Source organism: Symphodus melops (assembly GCF_947650265.1).
Source record: "Symphodus melops genome assembly, chromosome: 12".
Taxonomy (NCBI): domain Eukaryota; kingdom Metazoa; phylum Chordata; class Actinopteri; order Labriformes; family Labridae; genus Symphodus; species Symphodus melops.
The window spans coordinates 7478999-7492010 of NC_136702.1; the positions used below are offsets into that span (position 1 = coordinate 7478999).

Here is a 13012-nt window from a genome sequence, read left to right on the forward strand (position 1 = left end):
CCACTATGGCTGTGAAACATCACTAAAGTTACTGGCCTTCACCCCACATCTTCAGTTTCCTTGCTGGTCAAATGAAATCTGGAAACTGGACTGGGTCAGCTTCATCAGCTGTACCTTAGGCTCTGTTGTCTAGCTTTCAAGTTTGCCGCTCTGTTATTTTTGTTCTTACTCCAGTCCACTTAAAGTATTGTTCCATTCCATCAAGACACCAAAGTAATCCACTGAATGGACAATACATTTCCTTTGTTTTACATCACTCATCAATCAATGTGCTGTATTGTCTTCAATAACACTGAGTTAGAACCTCTGACTTTCTAACTAATGCCCAGATTTTCACTGGTGGTACATCAGCACAATAAAAGTATTTGGAGCCGTTATACCGCAAACTGTTTACTGATTGTAAATCTAATTCTGTGGTTTTATATCTTTTTTTTTTATTATCTTGGTTTATTTATTAATTGGGTACTGAAACTGTTTTCAAGGATGTGTTCAAAGTGTACCTTTAATCACTGGAACTGTTAAAATTTAAAAACAATCTGTATTGACATTGAAGACCTACAGTACACAGCAAATCTGTTGGTGTTAAATATCCAGTGTTAGTTGAAATCGACAGAGGTTAGTGTTATTTTAACACTATTTAGATAAAGAGTAACACTTTCAGAGTACATTGCGTAAACTAAGTGTTGGTGTAGACTTTTGTTGTAACATCCATTCTAACACTTAGTGATAAATTGGCCACACCCTCATTTCCAGTCAAGAAGCTCGTCCAGAAAATGCACTGGCCATCTTCTCTTGCTGCTGCAGTAAGTTTTCTTCAGTCAAATATTAAATTCAAGGTGGATATATACTTTTAAAATGTAATAATGTCTGACATAAATTGTACTGACATTTTTATATTTTATTGGCAAATCCCATTGAAGACTTTTTTTTTTCAAACTGGAGGTTTGCTTAAACTCGGTATCAACATGGATGTCCATTAGCTAATTAAACACGCTACAGACAGTTGGGAGTAATATAAGTTTCTCTTTAAGCGTACAACAGCAGTGGACATTGGAGCTGAAGAAGCAGAGATTGTGAGGGAGAGAGGAATAAAGGTATGTGTTCATTTAAAGGGATACTTCACCCATTTACATGAAGCTGTGTATCATTAGAAACATGGTAGTAGTGTTGAATGGTCATGAATCCAACCCTCATTTTGCCCTGAGACGAGAAAAATATGTTTTTCTTTGCCTGGAAGTTTTCTTCATGTGATGCAATAAGATGCTTTTTGCATCACATGAACTTTTTGTATGTACCGGTATGTATCTTTTCTTTCCTCTGTCATGATGCTTTTGATGTCTTGTGAAAAGCACTCTGAATGGCCTTGTTGAAATGTGCTTTACAAATAAACTTGGGAGAGAAGAAAAACAGACAGGTACTGACCAGACACCGTATTAAACGCCCGTATGAGAAAAATTAAGTGGATCAGAAACGTTTATGTAAAATGTTTTAATAGAATAATCATGATACAAAACTGTAAGGAAAATGTTGGTATTAATACTTACAGATGAAATCACTTCTCCTTCAAAAGTAGTACCTTTGAAACATGAAGATTTGAGGTAAAACTGAAGCACATAGAACAGTGCTTTACTCATCACAAATGTCCTCTGAGAGTCCATTTGAGATTATTGCTAAGGAGTGGTGGAGTGTTAAAACTTGAGGTAAACAACATGTACCATTCATTATTTACTTAAACACAGTGTAGTGGATACAGGCAGGTCATGTCCTCCAATTGGATCACAGTTTTTCAGGGGGTGAATTGAGTTTCAACTTTGTGTTTCTACACTTGTTAAAGCATTTCTGACATTAAGCGCTTAACAGCATAAAATGTGGACCCTTGAAAATGATATTGACTATTTTCATAAATACTTGAGAACAATAATAATAGTTCATCAGACCTTCATTTAAACATTTATCAATTAGATTGTTCGACTAAATGTTTGTCGCCTACGTCAGTATGCACAATCACTTACCTAATGTGTGATAGTTCAGACGAACAGTGAGTGGTTTATATGACAACAAGTTCATGTTCAAGTGCAATTACTGCAGGAGATCATAAGATAAGAACACCCCTGTGGTAAAATCAGGTACCGACACAAACAGAACACAACTCATTCTGTAAGTACCACATTGGTAATACAAGTACTGTCCAACAAGCTCTGATCATATGATGGCTCAGCAACATGACAATCACAATCATTTTGAAATATGCCTATGACCAATACGCAATTTCCAATACAGATGAATTCCTATGTAGCTTCATGACATGATTTAGGGGGTTACCCAGAATGCAATGCAATGAGAAACTAGCTTTTGGTCTGACATCACTGCAGAGCAGACTGAAAATGAACTCTGAGCAGTTTTCTGGACGATTTAAAAGACTGCAGTTCTTTTAAACTGCACAGCCCTGATGAGGCACTTGTTAATTCATACTCATGAAATATAATTATATATAGTAATAAACTAACAAACAAATCACTTAGGATACAGTAGTTAAGGCTTTCTATTTGATTACACAAATCCATCAAAAAGCTTCCAAAGACACTGATGGTGACACTTGGTCCAACATAGTGGAATGAATAATGTGCCGCTTCAAGTATGGAGTACACATGAATGGAAAAATAAGGCTTCATTGACTGCTCCAAAACAGCAAGATGGGCAGCTCTCTGATTGGTCACATGGAGTCATGTTTAGGGTGTGAAACCTCCACAGCTCAATAACTAAGTAAACTTCAGAGCAGCTGTGTTCAGGCTGGTTTTTCCTCCACATCCTGCTCGTCTTCATCTCTGTCGTCTTTGACGATACCTTCATCGATACTCTCTAGCCTCAGTCTCTGACCATCCAGATATCTAGGCCTAGGCGTTGCCCTCGTTGTGAATAATCCCCCCGGCAAAGTCAGACCCTCTCCAAACATGATGAGCTTGGCATCATTCTCGATAGCCTTCGCGAGACAGGACGCAAAGGTGTCGAGAGATTTGTGTACCTCTGCTTGGACTTGAACAGAGGACGTGTTGATGTTTTCAGCTGAGGAGAAAAGTCAGATACATGATTATTTTGAAATCTGTTGGACACATTTTATTGAAAAAAACATTATTTTGGTTTTTGAACCCTCGCGAGGAAACACCCTTCCCTCTTTTTTTCCATTGGGCGAGTAAACACCCTTCCCTCTTTTTTTCCATTGGGCGAGTAAACACCCTTCCCTCTTTTTTCCCCATTGGGGGTTGATGGGGCAAAAGATACCTTTGGAGTGCTCCAACTGGTCTTCAAAGGTGACTGAGCTCCTCCTCTTCACAGACAGATGTCCGCTGAGCTGTGGGTGGGAGCAGCCGTCTGTGGAGAAGTTATCCAGCAGCATCACGTCTGTGCCTGAATGAGGAACATTACATATGGACAAAAACACAGGTTTAAACGAAAAGAAAGTTACATGAAACTAAAAAGGTTAACGCAAGAACCACCTGAACAAATTGACACAAGAGTTCAGGTTGGCAATGAATGCACATGACACTACTTGCCCTTCCTGTGTCAGCCTGAACTGAAAACATGAGCTGTGATTCAGGAATGTGGGGCTGACTGTAACAGAGCGGTAGGGGAGTGATGCAACAGAGTCAATAAAAACAGTCTGACGTTCAAACTCTGTTTACACATGTCATGGATTACTTAATCTCTCTTTAATGTTAAAACGTAGATCAACAATCAAGGTCAAAAATAAGGAAACTACTGAAATGGGAGCTACGAATTGATGCTTAATTGATCAGTAAATGAGATACATATCCAAAAATATGAAATTGAAATTTACCTAGACACACTCCAGCTCTTCCAGTTTCTCAAAGTGATGTTTTCATTAAATAAATATCATTATACACAGATTACTTTTGAATTTTAAACAGCTGGTTGACAATACAATAAATGTGAGATTTATGTAAGAACACTTTTTCTCAAATTCTAACATTAAAACGTGTTATTGTGGCCCCTTTCTTTTATCCACTAACTATGCTTGTTTCTTCAGGAAACAAAGTACTAATTTAAAGAGTACATTACTATAGACCACCACTATAGGTTTGGGACGCTTGTGTAACACTTACACGAGTCCTGAGTGAAACTGAAGCCTGTGTCTCCCGTGCTGCTTCCTGGTGCCAGCAGGTTACCTCCACCAGCCAGCATGGCTGTGAGGTGTGGGGACATACCCAGATCTGAAAGAACACACGTAAGCCCTCATCATACAACAACAAATACAATTGAAACAAAACCTGCATTTATTATTATTAAGGACATTCATTCTCAATAAACTCCTATTTCAAATATCTACAACTTTAATTCAGGATGTTCAAGAGTACATTTATGGGTATCTCAAATAATGGGTAATTTAAATTAAAATGATAACTGCTGCTCTCCCACCTGTGATTCTATTGGAGATGCTGAAGAGGCGGGACGTCCTTTGCCGTGTGGCAAATGACTCTCTGTAGTAGCGATCTCCAAAACACATTCCCAGCAGCTCCTTCCTCACCGTTTTATTCCAAAGCCCGTAGATTAGGGGGTGGCACACAGCGCTGCAGAAAGACAGCCACGCTACCAGAGTCTCAAGACCCGGATACACACTACCTTGTCCCCGTAGAGCCTCGATACAGACCACCACGACATACGGCCCCCAGGTGACGAGGAAGGTGCCGATCACTACTAAGATGGTGACGAAGGCCTTGCACTGACTTCCTGCGTACACGAGGCTCCGCCGGCTTCCATTAGAGGAGGTTGAGGTGCTTGAGTTCTTGCGTCCGTTCCTCTGAGCTCCTGTAGAGTCGTCCCGGGCAACAACAACTGTCCCACAATGCACTTTCCTGGCCTTCATGCGAGCAACTCGGAAAATGACTCCATAACAGGCCAGCATGATGACAAATGGGGGGAGGGTGCACCAGGTGACCCAGAAGGCCGTGTAGCTCGGCTCTCTGTGCCAAGATGCCACACAGGTCCATTTGAAGCAGTCAAACTCGAAAGAGGACCAGCCAAACAAGGGGGGCAGGCAGCCCACCAGGGAGTGTAACCACACATAGGCGATGACAACGACTGCCCGGTTTCCTGTGATCTTCATGGGGTAGATCATTGGATAAAGCACTGCGTAGTATCTGATGGGACAAAAAAGAAAGGCTGTGAGGAACTCTGCAGATAGGAAACTCAACAAAGCTCCCAAGGCAGACCTCAGGTCCAAGTTTCACAGAGATTTGAGGGAGCGATACAGAAGCTAAAGGCTGCACTTTATCCCCCCCTCAAACAATGCTGGGAAAGTGTTTTCTGAAAAAAACTGCAAAGTGAGCAGAAAAGGAGAGCCTTGGCTAATAGTGCACTGTAATCAAATGTCCCAGAAGGTGCTGAGGGTAATTGGAAGAGCGACGACAGCAGAGAGGACTGTACGGACTCTACAATGACACAGCTTTGTGATCCTGGAGAAAAAGAAAAATCTTAAAACCAGACAGGTGCATCACCTTTGAGTTTTAGCTCACCCGAGAAAACCATTTGAAACAAAACAATAATTGTAGCTCAAAGTGGCAAAATATGTTTTTAAGTGAGAAACAACGTATAAAGTAGAAGGAAAACAAAACAAAGCATTCGTTGGCATAAAAGAAAGTTCAGTCTGATGGATTAGCAGTATATGTGTAGGCTTTTTTTCTATAAATAGGAATCATGGGAAATAATCTGAGCCGTACAGCACATGAATGGTGCTTTCGTGTCAGAAAACATTCAAAGTTCCTTTTTTTAAAGCATGTCTAATGCGTGTCACTTGAGCGAGGAAAATCTCTCAGCTGGATTGGTGAACCAATCTTGTTTACAAGGCAACATACCGACCTTAAAGAGAGACGCAGCAAGTGCTACATTTTACGAGCTTGGTGGCCTGCACGGGTTTCCGTTTCAAATCGTATTATTTAGATCAAGGTACAATCAGGTACTTCATATAAAAACAGCTGTGATTGGTTTGAAAACATAAAGATGAATTTATAAGGAATACAGAAGAAAACATTGCCTCTATTTATTGACCTCCTGTGAATCTAATGCAGAACTAAAAAAAAAAATATTGGAACTGATTTTTTTTTTTGAAATGTTAACTGGATGCAAACCCAACTCAGTCTGAATAATCTGTTATAACTGTGCCTGCTTTTACAGAAATAATACACTTTCATACTTTAGTATGTGGTTGTAATAAAATCTCAGGCTCTTATAGCCCTTCATCTCTGCTTCTGATAACTGAACTTCTGCTGAGCTTACATACCACTGATGTGGCCAATATACATTTGTATCACAATCATCAAACAAATATAGCTAAACAATCATCCCCACAGACAGCATACTGGGGGGAAGAATTGGTAAATCAAACAGTAGCTTCATCAGAAGTAAAACACTTTTTTTTTTTCATTCAATCACAATGTCAAAGAATGTGATCAATTTAAGAAGTTAAAAATTCCTTCTCAGCAATGCACTGCTTAACCACGAGCCGATACCACTTGCCTGTGATTAGTTCATGTGGTGGCGTTTTAGTGCTTTGCTCAAGGGCGTGTGAACAGCTCTAACCACTGATACAAATTCTGCTTTATGTCTGACTTAAACAATCTGTTTGAGTAGATGTTATACTGTATGACGATGAAACCATCAGATAAAGATCACATAGCTCAGAATTGTCAGCTCAACAAAGCATCGTTCAGCTCACTGTTTCAGCCTTGTGATAGTTCAGTCTTTTTGCTCTGTTTAAAATGAAAACCATTGATTATTTAATGTACGGTTACTCCTCAGCACAAAACAGCAGACTGACAAAGTTAGCAACCTGCTGGTAGACATTTTGAGCCTGTGTTTTACTCAACAAAACAAAAGCAAAAACAGAGTTAATATTACACAACACTGTTGACAAAGCTTTATAGATTGATTCGTGCTTCACTTTCCCTTAGTGGCTAAACAAAAAAAATATTGGTAATCTTTATCCAGAACGTACCTGTCAATGGCAATAGCTCCAAGTGTGAGCATGCTAGAGGAACTGATGAGCAGATAGAGCAGGGCAGTGAAGTTGCACCACACAACCCCAAACACCCACTCTCTCTTTGCAGAGCTAACTGCAACAAATGGCAGCACCAGCATGGAGAGGAGCAGGTTTGACAGGGTCAGGCTGAACACAAACTTGTTGCTGGGTGTGAGCAAGTATGGCCTGCGATAGAGGGTCACCACGATCAAGAGGTTCCCCATGCAGGCCAGGAACGTGATGGTCACGATGGAGATAGACTCCAGGGCAGCCAGACCCTCTCCATTCCCCAGCGTGGTGCAGTTCCTACTGGTGTTCATGGTGAGAGGCTGGGCCACAGGACACTTCCAGGAATGTTGGGAGACTGTTGACAAGACAGATGTTTCAAAGTATTTACTTCAAATACTTTGGACAAAACCTTATGATTGACTAATAATGCTTTTTCAAAAGGACAAGCTCCGATTTCTGATATTCAAGAAGCAGATGTTTGCACCACTTTCTTAATGAATTAAACAATTAATCACACAACATATGTCAGATCAGAAGAAAATATACTCAACAATTCATTCATGCACTGATTCTGCATCATGAAATCAAAACTTTGTAGTATATAATGCATGAATGAAGAACCTAAAAAATAAGAGGAAAATAGCATGTGTAGTAAGTTTATTTACACTGTGATCAGACAGGAGGTTTTTTTTATGACACTCTTAAATCAAGTACATTTAATAATATTGTATTACTAAACATACAGTTTGGGGTTACTTATGTATTTTTTTACTCTAATCACATGTTTTACTAAATTTATAGGGATGTAAAGATTAATTGTAAAATCTATTAATTCCAGGTGTCACACCATGTTCTAAAAGAAATCGCAATAATATGTAAGATCAATGTGCATGGCTTTGAACCTTCAGAAAATCAAGTTGTCAACAACTGAAGCAGAATAAAAAATATATACTTTTTTTCTTGCACTGCCTTTAGACCACTCAGCACACATAACACATGATAAATGCATTACTAAGCTTTTGTTAACACATTAACACTACACTTACTGGTGGAAATGTACAATAAGTCTGAAAAGCTTCAGAGTTTAAAGACCATGTTTCACGTAAAATTGTAGACACTCGCTTCATTATTTTAACTAAGGAATATTTGTTGCCATCTCTCGGCACTTGTGTTTACGTTAAACACCAAAGTCTGGCTTCATGTTGAGCATTAAACAGACAAATACAAAATTGGAGGGGTGCTAGGCTAACTCATCTACCGTTAGTTAGCCTAGGTTAGCTGAAACTTTCTCCCATTGTCCCCCGAAGCACACAGCCAACTTTTTTACTTTTTTACCTGCTTTGGTTCGGCGCTGAGGCCCCACATTTCCTCCCCCTTACAGGCAAGCAATCCATTCTTCGAGTCTTAGTCCACACTTTAACCCAGTAATTGTGGTTTGGCCAAGAAAAACCTCCGAAAGCTTCACAAAATAGTAAAGCTGGGGTATCGTTTGCCCTGCTCCGTTGAATCACAAACGGCCAGCTGCGGCTGCAATGGCGTCGTTCTCCTCCTCCTCCTCCTGCCCTCCTCCTCGCAGACTCCTTCACTGTGTGGGTGGTCGTAGTGTGAAAAATTATTGTCTTGTTTTCATATCGTCATTGTTTGTAGTTCTGCGTTTAAAGCTTTTTTCATATTTAAGTTCAAGTACTGTCTGTTATTTTGTTTCACTTAGGAGGGGCAGTAACACTGTAGGCATACATTTTCATGTTTACAAAAACTCTGTCAATACACACTTTTGTGATTCTTTGATGTCAGAGGACGGTGTTTATCATGAATGAACTGCGTGGCATCGTATTAGACCGACTGGACCACCCACAGAGAGCAAAGCTTCCCGCACAAACTTCTATCTATCCGTTATCCAATCAGAAAGCCAGGACATTACCACCTCCGTCCACTAGGTGGTGTGCGCAACCTTCATTTTTCAAGCACTGCACTTCGTCTTCAGTCGTATTTTCAATTTCATTCCCTTGCATTTATTACAGTCTTAGTCAAGTCAAAATCTAAGAGCCAATTACGGGTAAGAATTATTATTATTTCACATTTGGAGTCTGGCATGAAACACAATTTGGTAGACAAACTTTATTCTGGTGCCCTTGCAAACAATTTGTAATTTCCCACCCCCAAAATAAATATGAAAGCCTGTCAAAAAAATACAGTGACCTTGTAAAAACCAGGTGAAAAAACATTTAATTAAATGGATGAAATACAATTAGTAAGCCAAGGCAGAGGCCATTTTTAATGCTGTTGGAGGCAGCGGCTAAGTATAAAGAACATTAGCAAGTCGAAGAAAGAGTCAGTAAGTCATTGTCGACAGTAGATGTTATGCTTGCAGCAATGTTTGTTCCCTATCACAGAAACATTTTAAACTAAACATAAGTTTGGCTTGAAATTATTGAACAGCAGTCACTGTAAGTCTGTATTTTACAGCACAATGGTTTCTGTAGTTATCCTCAACAACAATCATAGCGAAAAAGCAAAGCAAACCATGCCCCAAAAATAAGTACCATTAAGTTCAACTGTTTAGACACAATAACTTTGAGTTTATCTGTATTGTGCTGTGATGATGTTTGTATTGTTTTACATTAAACTTTGTATCATTTATCATTCATTATGACACAAACGTTTGAATGAGAGCTTAAAACTTGAGCATTGGGATTTGGGGGGAGTAGTCGGTGAGAAGAGAAACCATCAGACCCTAAAAGAGAAGGTTATGATGATTAGTTGAGACGGACAACACTGAAACATGGTCAAAATAAATTAAATATTAAATTATTAATATATTTTTTGTTCACCATAATGGTCCACTTTCTGTTCTCTGCCTCAGGGAAGACGAGGGAGCGGGGTGAGTAGAATACCTCGTCATTAACCTCCTCCATTTTCCGTGGGAGACAATGCATGAAGGTCCAGTCTGGTTTGGCAACACTTCCTGTCTGTAGTTGACCAGAGCAAAAACATGATCAAGGTAATACCGGCACAGAGTGTCACAATATCCAATCCAGATTTAATTATAGAGCACAAAAAACACAGCAGTGTTCACCATAGTGATTTACAGTGTATAAAGAATAGTAAATAAATAAATAACAATAATAGATGACACAAGTCTGTAAACACTGTTAATTTACTCTTTATTTTTTTCATTACTTCTTTGTATTTCCACTCGTCTGTTTTTCAAAATGAGCTATGTGATTGGCTAAACTTGTTATCATTAGCATAGCAGTTTGTACATTATGTTACTTGCTCTGCCCAATATAAACACTTCTTCTCTAAATCAGCAGTTAGATATACTTGCTTGATTCCACACAAAAAGTTACTCATTGGCTGGCTGGCTGACTGGTGCCTGCAACAGTATTTTCTGATGAGCCGATATTGGCCCATACAGATGTTCAACCATACATAAAAACAACTTGCAGCTAATTAATTTCGATGCTGTGTACCAGTTTCATGTTTATATAGGATATGTTTGCTCTGAATGTATTTGCTATTTTCTCATTGTGTTAAAGCAAAAACATTCTTCTAAATAATAATGGAACATTGTCCTTCTTTACCTGCATTGTAATCTGGTAACCTTTAAAATCCTTGAGCCTCTTTTTCTTCTCCTCCTCCTGTCCCATGCTGACCCAGGTGTCAGTGACCAAAACATTGCTGCCATGGGCGGCCTCCATAGGGTCAGTGGTCATAACAAGTTGAGTCCCATGCTGAGATAAAATGCAACGTTGTGAGTTGATAAGAAGTTGTTTACTAGCATTCTGTTTATAATAAGAATGTGAAACAGAACTCACCTCTTTGGAGAGTCTTTGAGCCTCTTGAATAACACTTTTCTCAGGTTCATAACCCTGAAAATTAAGGTACAAATGTTTCTCAGCTTCTCATTATTTATGTTCTTAAGAAAACAACAACAACAACAACAAAAAACACCAGTTATTGGTTTCCCAAGCATTTGTTTGGGAGCAATGACTACACACTCACAATCCCCTGTATCCAAAAAGAAAAGAGTGTCCTTTGCAAAGCAGCATAAACAGAGGCAAACCTTTGGTGTAGCAATCTTCAGGTGAATTCCAAGTTTGGCTGCTGACATCATGAAGGAATGGAGGACGTTGTTTCCATCTCCAATCCAGCTCACTGTCAGTCCACTCAAGGACCCATAATGTTCCTGAGAGAAAATGTTTAAGAAAATGCTTTTTCATTTTCATTCTAAAGGCATAAACTGTACGATGTAAAACGGCAACTAGAGTACCTGTAAAGTAAGATAGTCAGCCAGAATCTGGATTGGGTGGTAGAGATCAGACAGGCCGTTTATGATGGGAATAGAGGCCTCCTTATCCAGCTCTTCCAGGGTGGAGTGGCTGTACACTCGAGCCAAGACAATATCACAGAGCCCTGAGAGAACCCTGTGGTGGGAGTTTAGAGATTACACAGGTTGTCATGTAAAGCAAAGCTGTGATGAATTGAAAAACACCATGCACAGAGATTTCAGTGGTTAAACCAATACACCAGGAGTGCACCGTCTCACCTAGATGTGTCTGTGGAACTCTCATTCACTCCAAGGTGGATGTCCTGAGAGGTGAGGAAACAGGGGTGGCCCCCCAGCAAAGCAAAACCTGGAATTATGACATAAAGCAAACTTCAATTAGTTTGTTAAGAGAGCAAGCACAGGACAACATGTTTATTTTTAATGTGGGAAAGCTTAGAAAAAAACGGGAGAGGCTATAGTTCAGAGATGTAGACTGTACTGTTCCGGGGATGCATTCAAAATCCTCTTTCAGCAGTTCTTTTGTATCCATGCTAACAACGACTTTACACTGATGAATGGGATCAGCTCAGATGAGATTGTGAGATATAACAATTCTGTTAGAGCCACCTTATAAATGTAATTTCAGGTGTTAGTCTAACACTTGGTATAGCTGCTGGTGGCCTTATAATGCTGACACTTAAATACGAAACAATCACCCGTTTCTGTGGACATTCTTGTTCTAGTGCTCCTCTTCTCAAATATCATAGCAATGGACTTCCCTTGGAGAAGAGGAAGATACTGAAATAGAAAGCAAAGTTAGCAGTACAAGAAATTTAGCAATACTGCACATTCTGCAGTCAACAAAAGTTAGCACATGTTCGCTACCTGTTTCTCATGTTTTATCCGATGTTTTAGATCCCCTGAGACCCACAACAGCCTCTTGATTTCCTCTGAGCTGAAATCTTTTAGAGTGAGACAGCTGCGACCCTTCAAATTCACCGAACCAAGGGAGGCAGCCCCTGTGCTAAAGAAAGGGAGCAAACGTCAACATGAGTGATGCACATTAATGCAGAATTGTTGTTGTTTTTTAGCCAAACATTTCTGTGCAAGACATCGAGTAAAAAATAATGAGTCTTACCCGAACCCTCGCAGACAACTGTTCTGAAAAGTTCTGAAACATTTGAAAACCGTGTTGTTGACCGATAACATTTTGGTAGACATGGTTGTTCAAATCGGAAATATATTGGAAGAGCAATTTCGTGGGAAGGTTTCGTCAGCTTTCATTTACAGCCTACCCCCCAAAACCACATGCTGTCAGAACGTCAAACAAACGGGATGCAGCGTCGTTACGTCTGACGTCACCATAGGACACGGAAGCAGTCCTGAGCGTTTTCGTAGCAGCTTTCCCCACTGTCCACGTTTAATGTTTATCAACTGAAAAATAAAATGGTCTCTCTTTCTTAATTAGTTGTGCAACGGATGGGTTTCTTACTGGAACATTTTAGTGAAATATTACGCACTCAAAAAAGTTAGTTTAGTTGTTTTTTCACCAGCTATGACTGCACACGACTTGCATTAAACATACATCTTTATCCAATGACAGGATGTATTAAATATTGTATACATTTTTTTCTTACAGGATTTAAACATTTAAGTGGTCACGTATGATAATTATTTTAAAGTAAATAAAGGTTGTCATA

The 13012-nt window shown here is 39.5% G+C and overlaps 2 protein-coding genes across 2 annotated transcripts; both read right to left on the reverse strand.

Annotated features, from left to right (window-relative positions):
* Positions 1 to 1473: 1473 nt before the first annotated feature.
* Positions 1474 to 8936, reverse strand: gpr161b (G protein-coupled receptor 161b). Its single transcript, XM_079356859.1, has 6 exons — positions 8378 to 8936; positions 7010 to 7397; positions 4435 to 5156; positions 4122 to 4229; positions 3280 to 3405; positions 1474 to 3063 (listed from the first exon to the last, which is right to left on the reverse strand). The coding sequence occupies exons 2-6, from the start codon at positions 7351 to 7353 to the stop codon at positions 2786 to 2788; spliced, it is 1578 nt and encodes a 525-aa protein (XP_079212985.1). The 5' UTR covers positions 7354 to 7397; positions 8378 to 8936; the 3' UTR covers positions 1474 to 2785.
* A 209-nt stretch (positions 8937 to 9145) lies between these two features.
* Positions 9146 to 12673, reverse strand: otc (ornithine transcarbamylase). The gene is made up of 10 exons (XM_079356861.1): positions 12451 to 12673; positions 12198 to 12336; positions 12029 to 12110; positions 11592 to 11679; positions 11316 to 11469; positions 11109 to 11231; positions 10861 to 10914; positions 10627 to 10776; positions 9874 to 10011; positions 9146 to 9776 (listed from the first exon to the last, which is right to left on the reverse strand). Exons 1-10 carry the CDS (start codon positions 12531 to 12533, stop codon positions 9717 to 9719), a joined length of 1071 nt encoding a protein of 356 aa, XP_079212987.1. The 5' UTR covers positions 12534 to 12673; the 3' UTR covers positions 9146 to 9716.
* Positions 12674 to 13012: the final 339 nt, after the last annotated feature.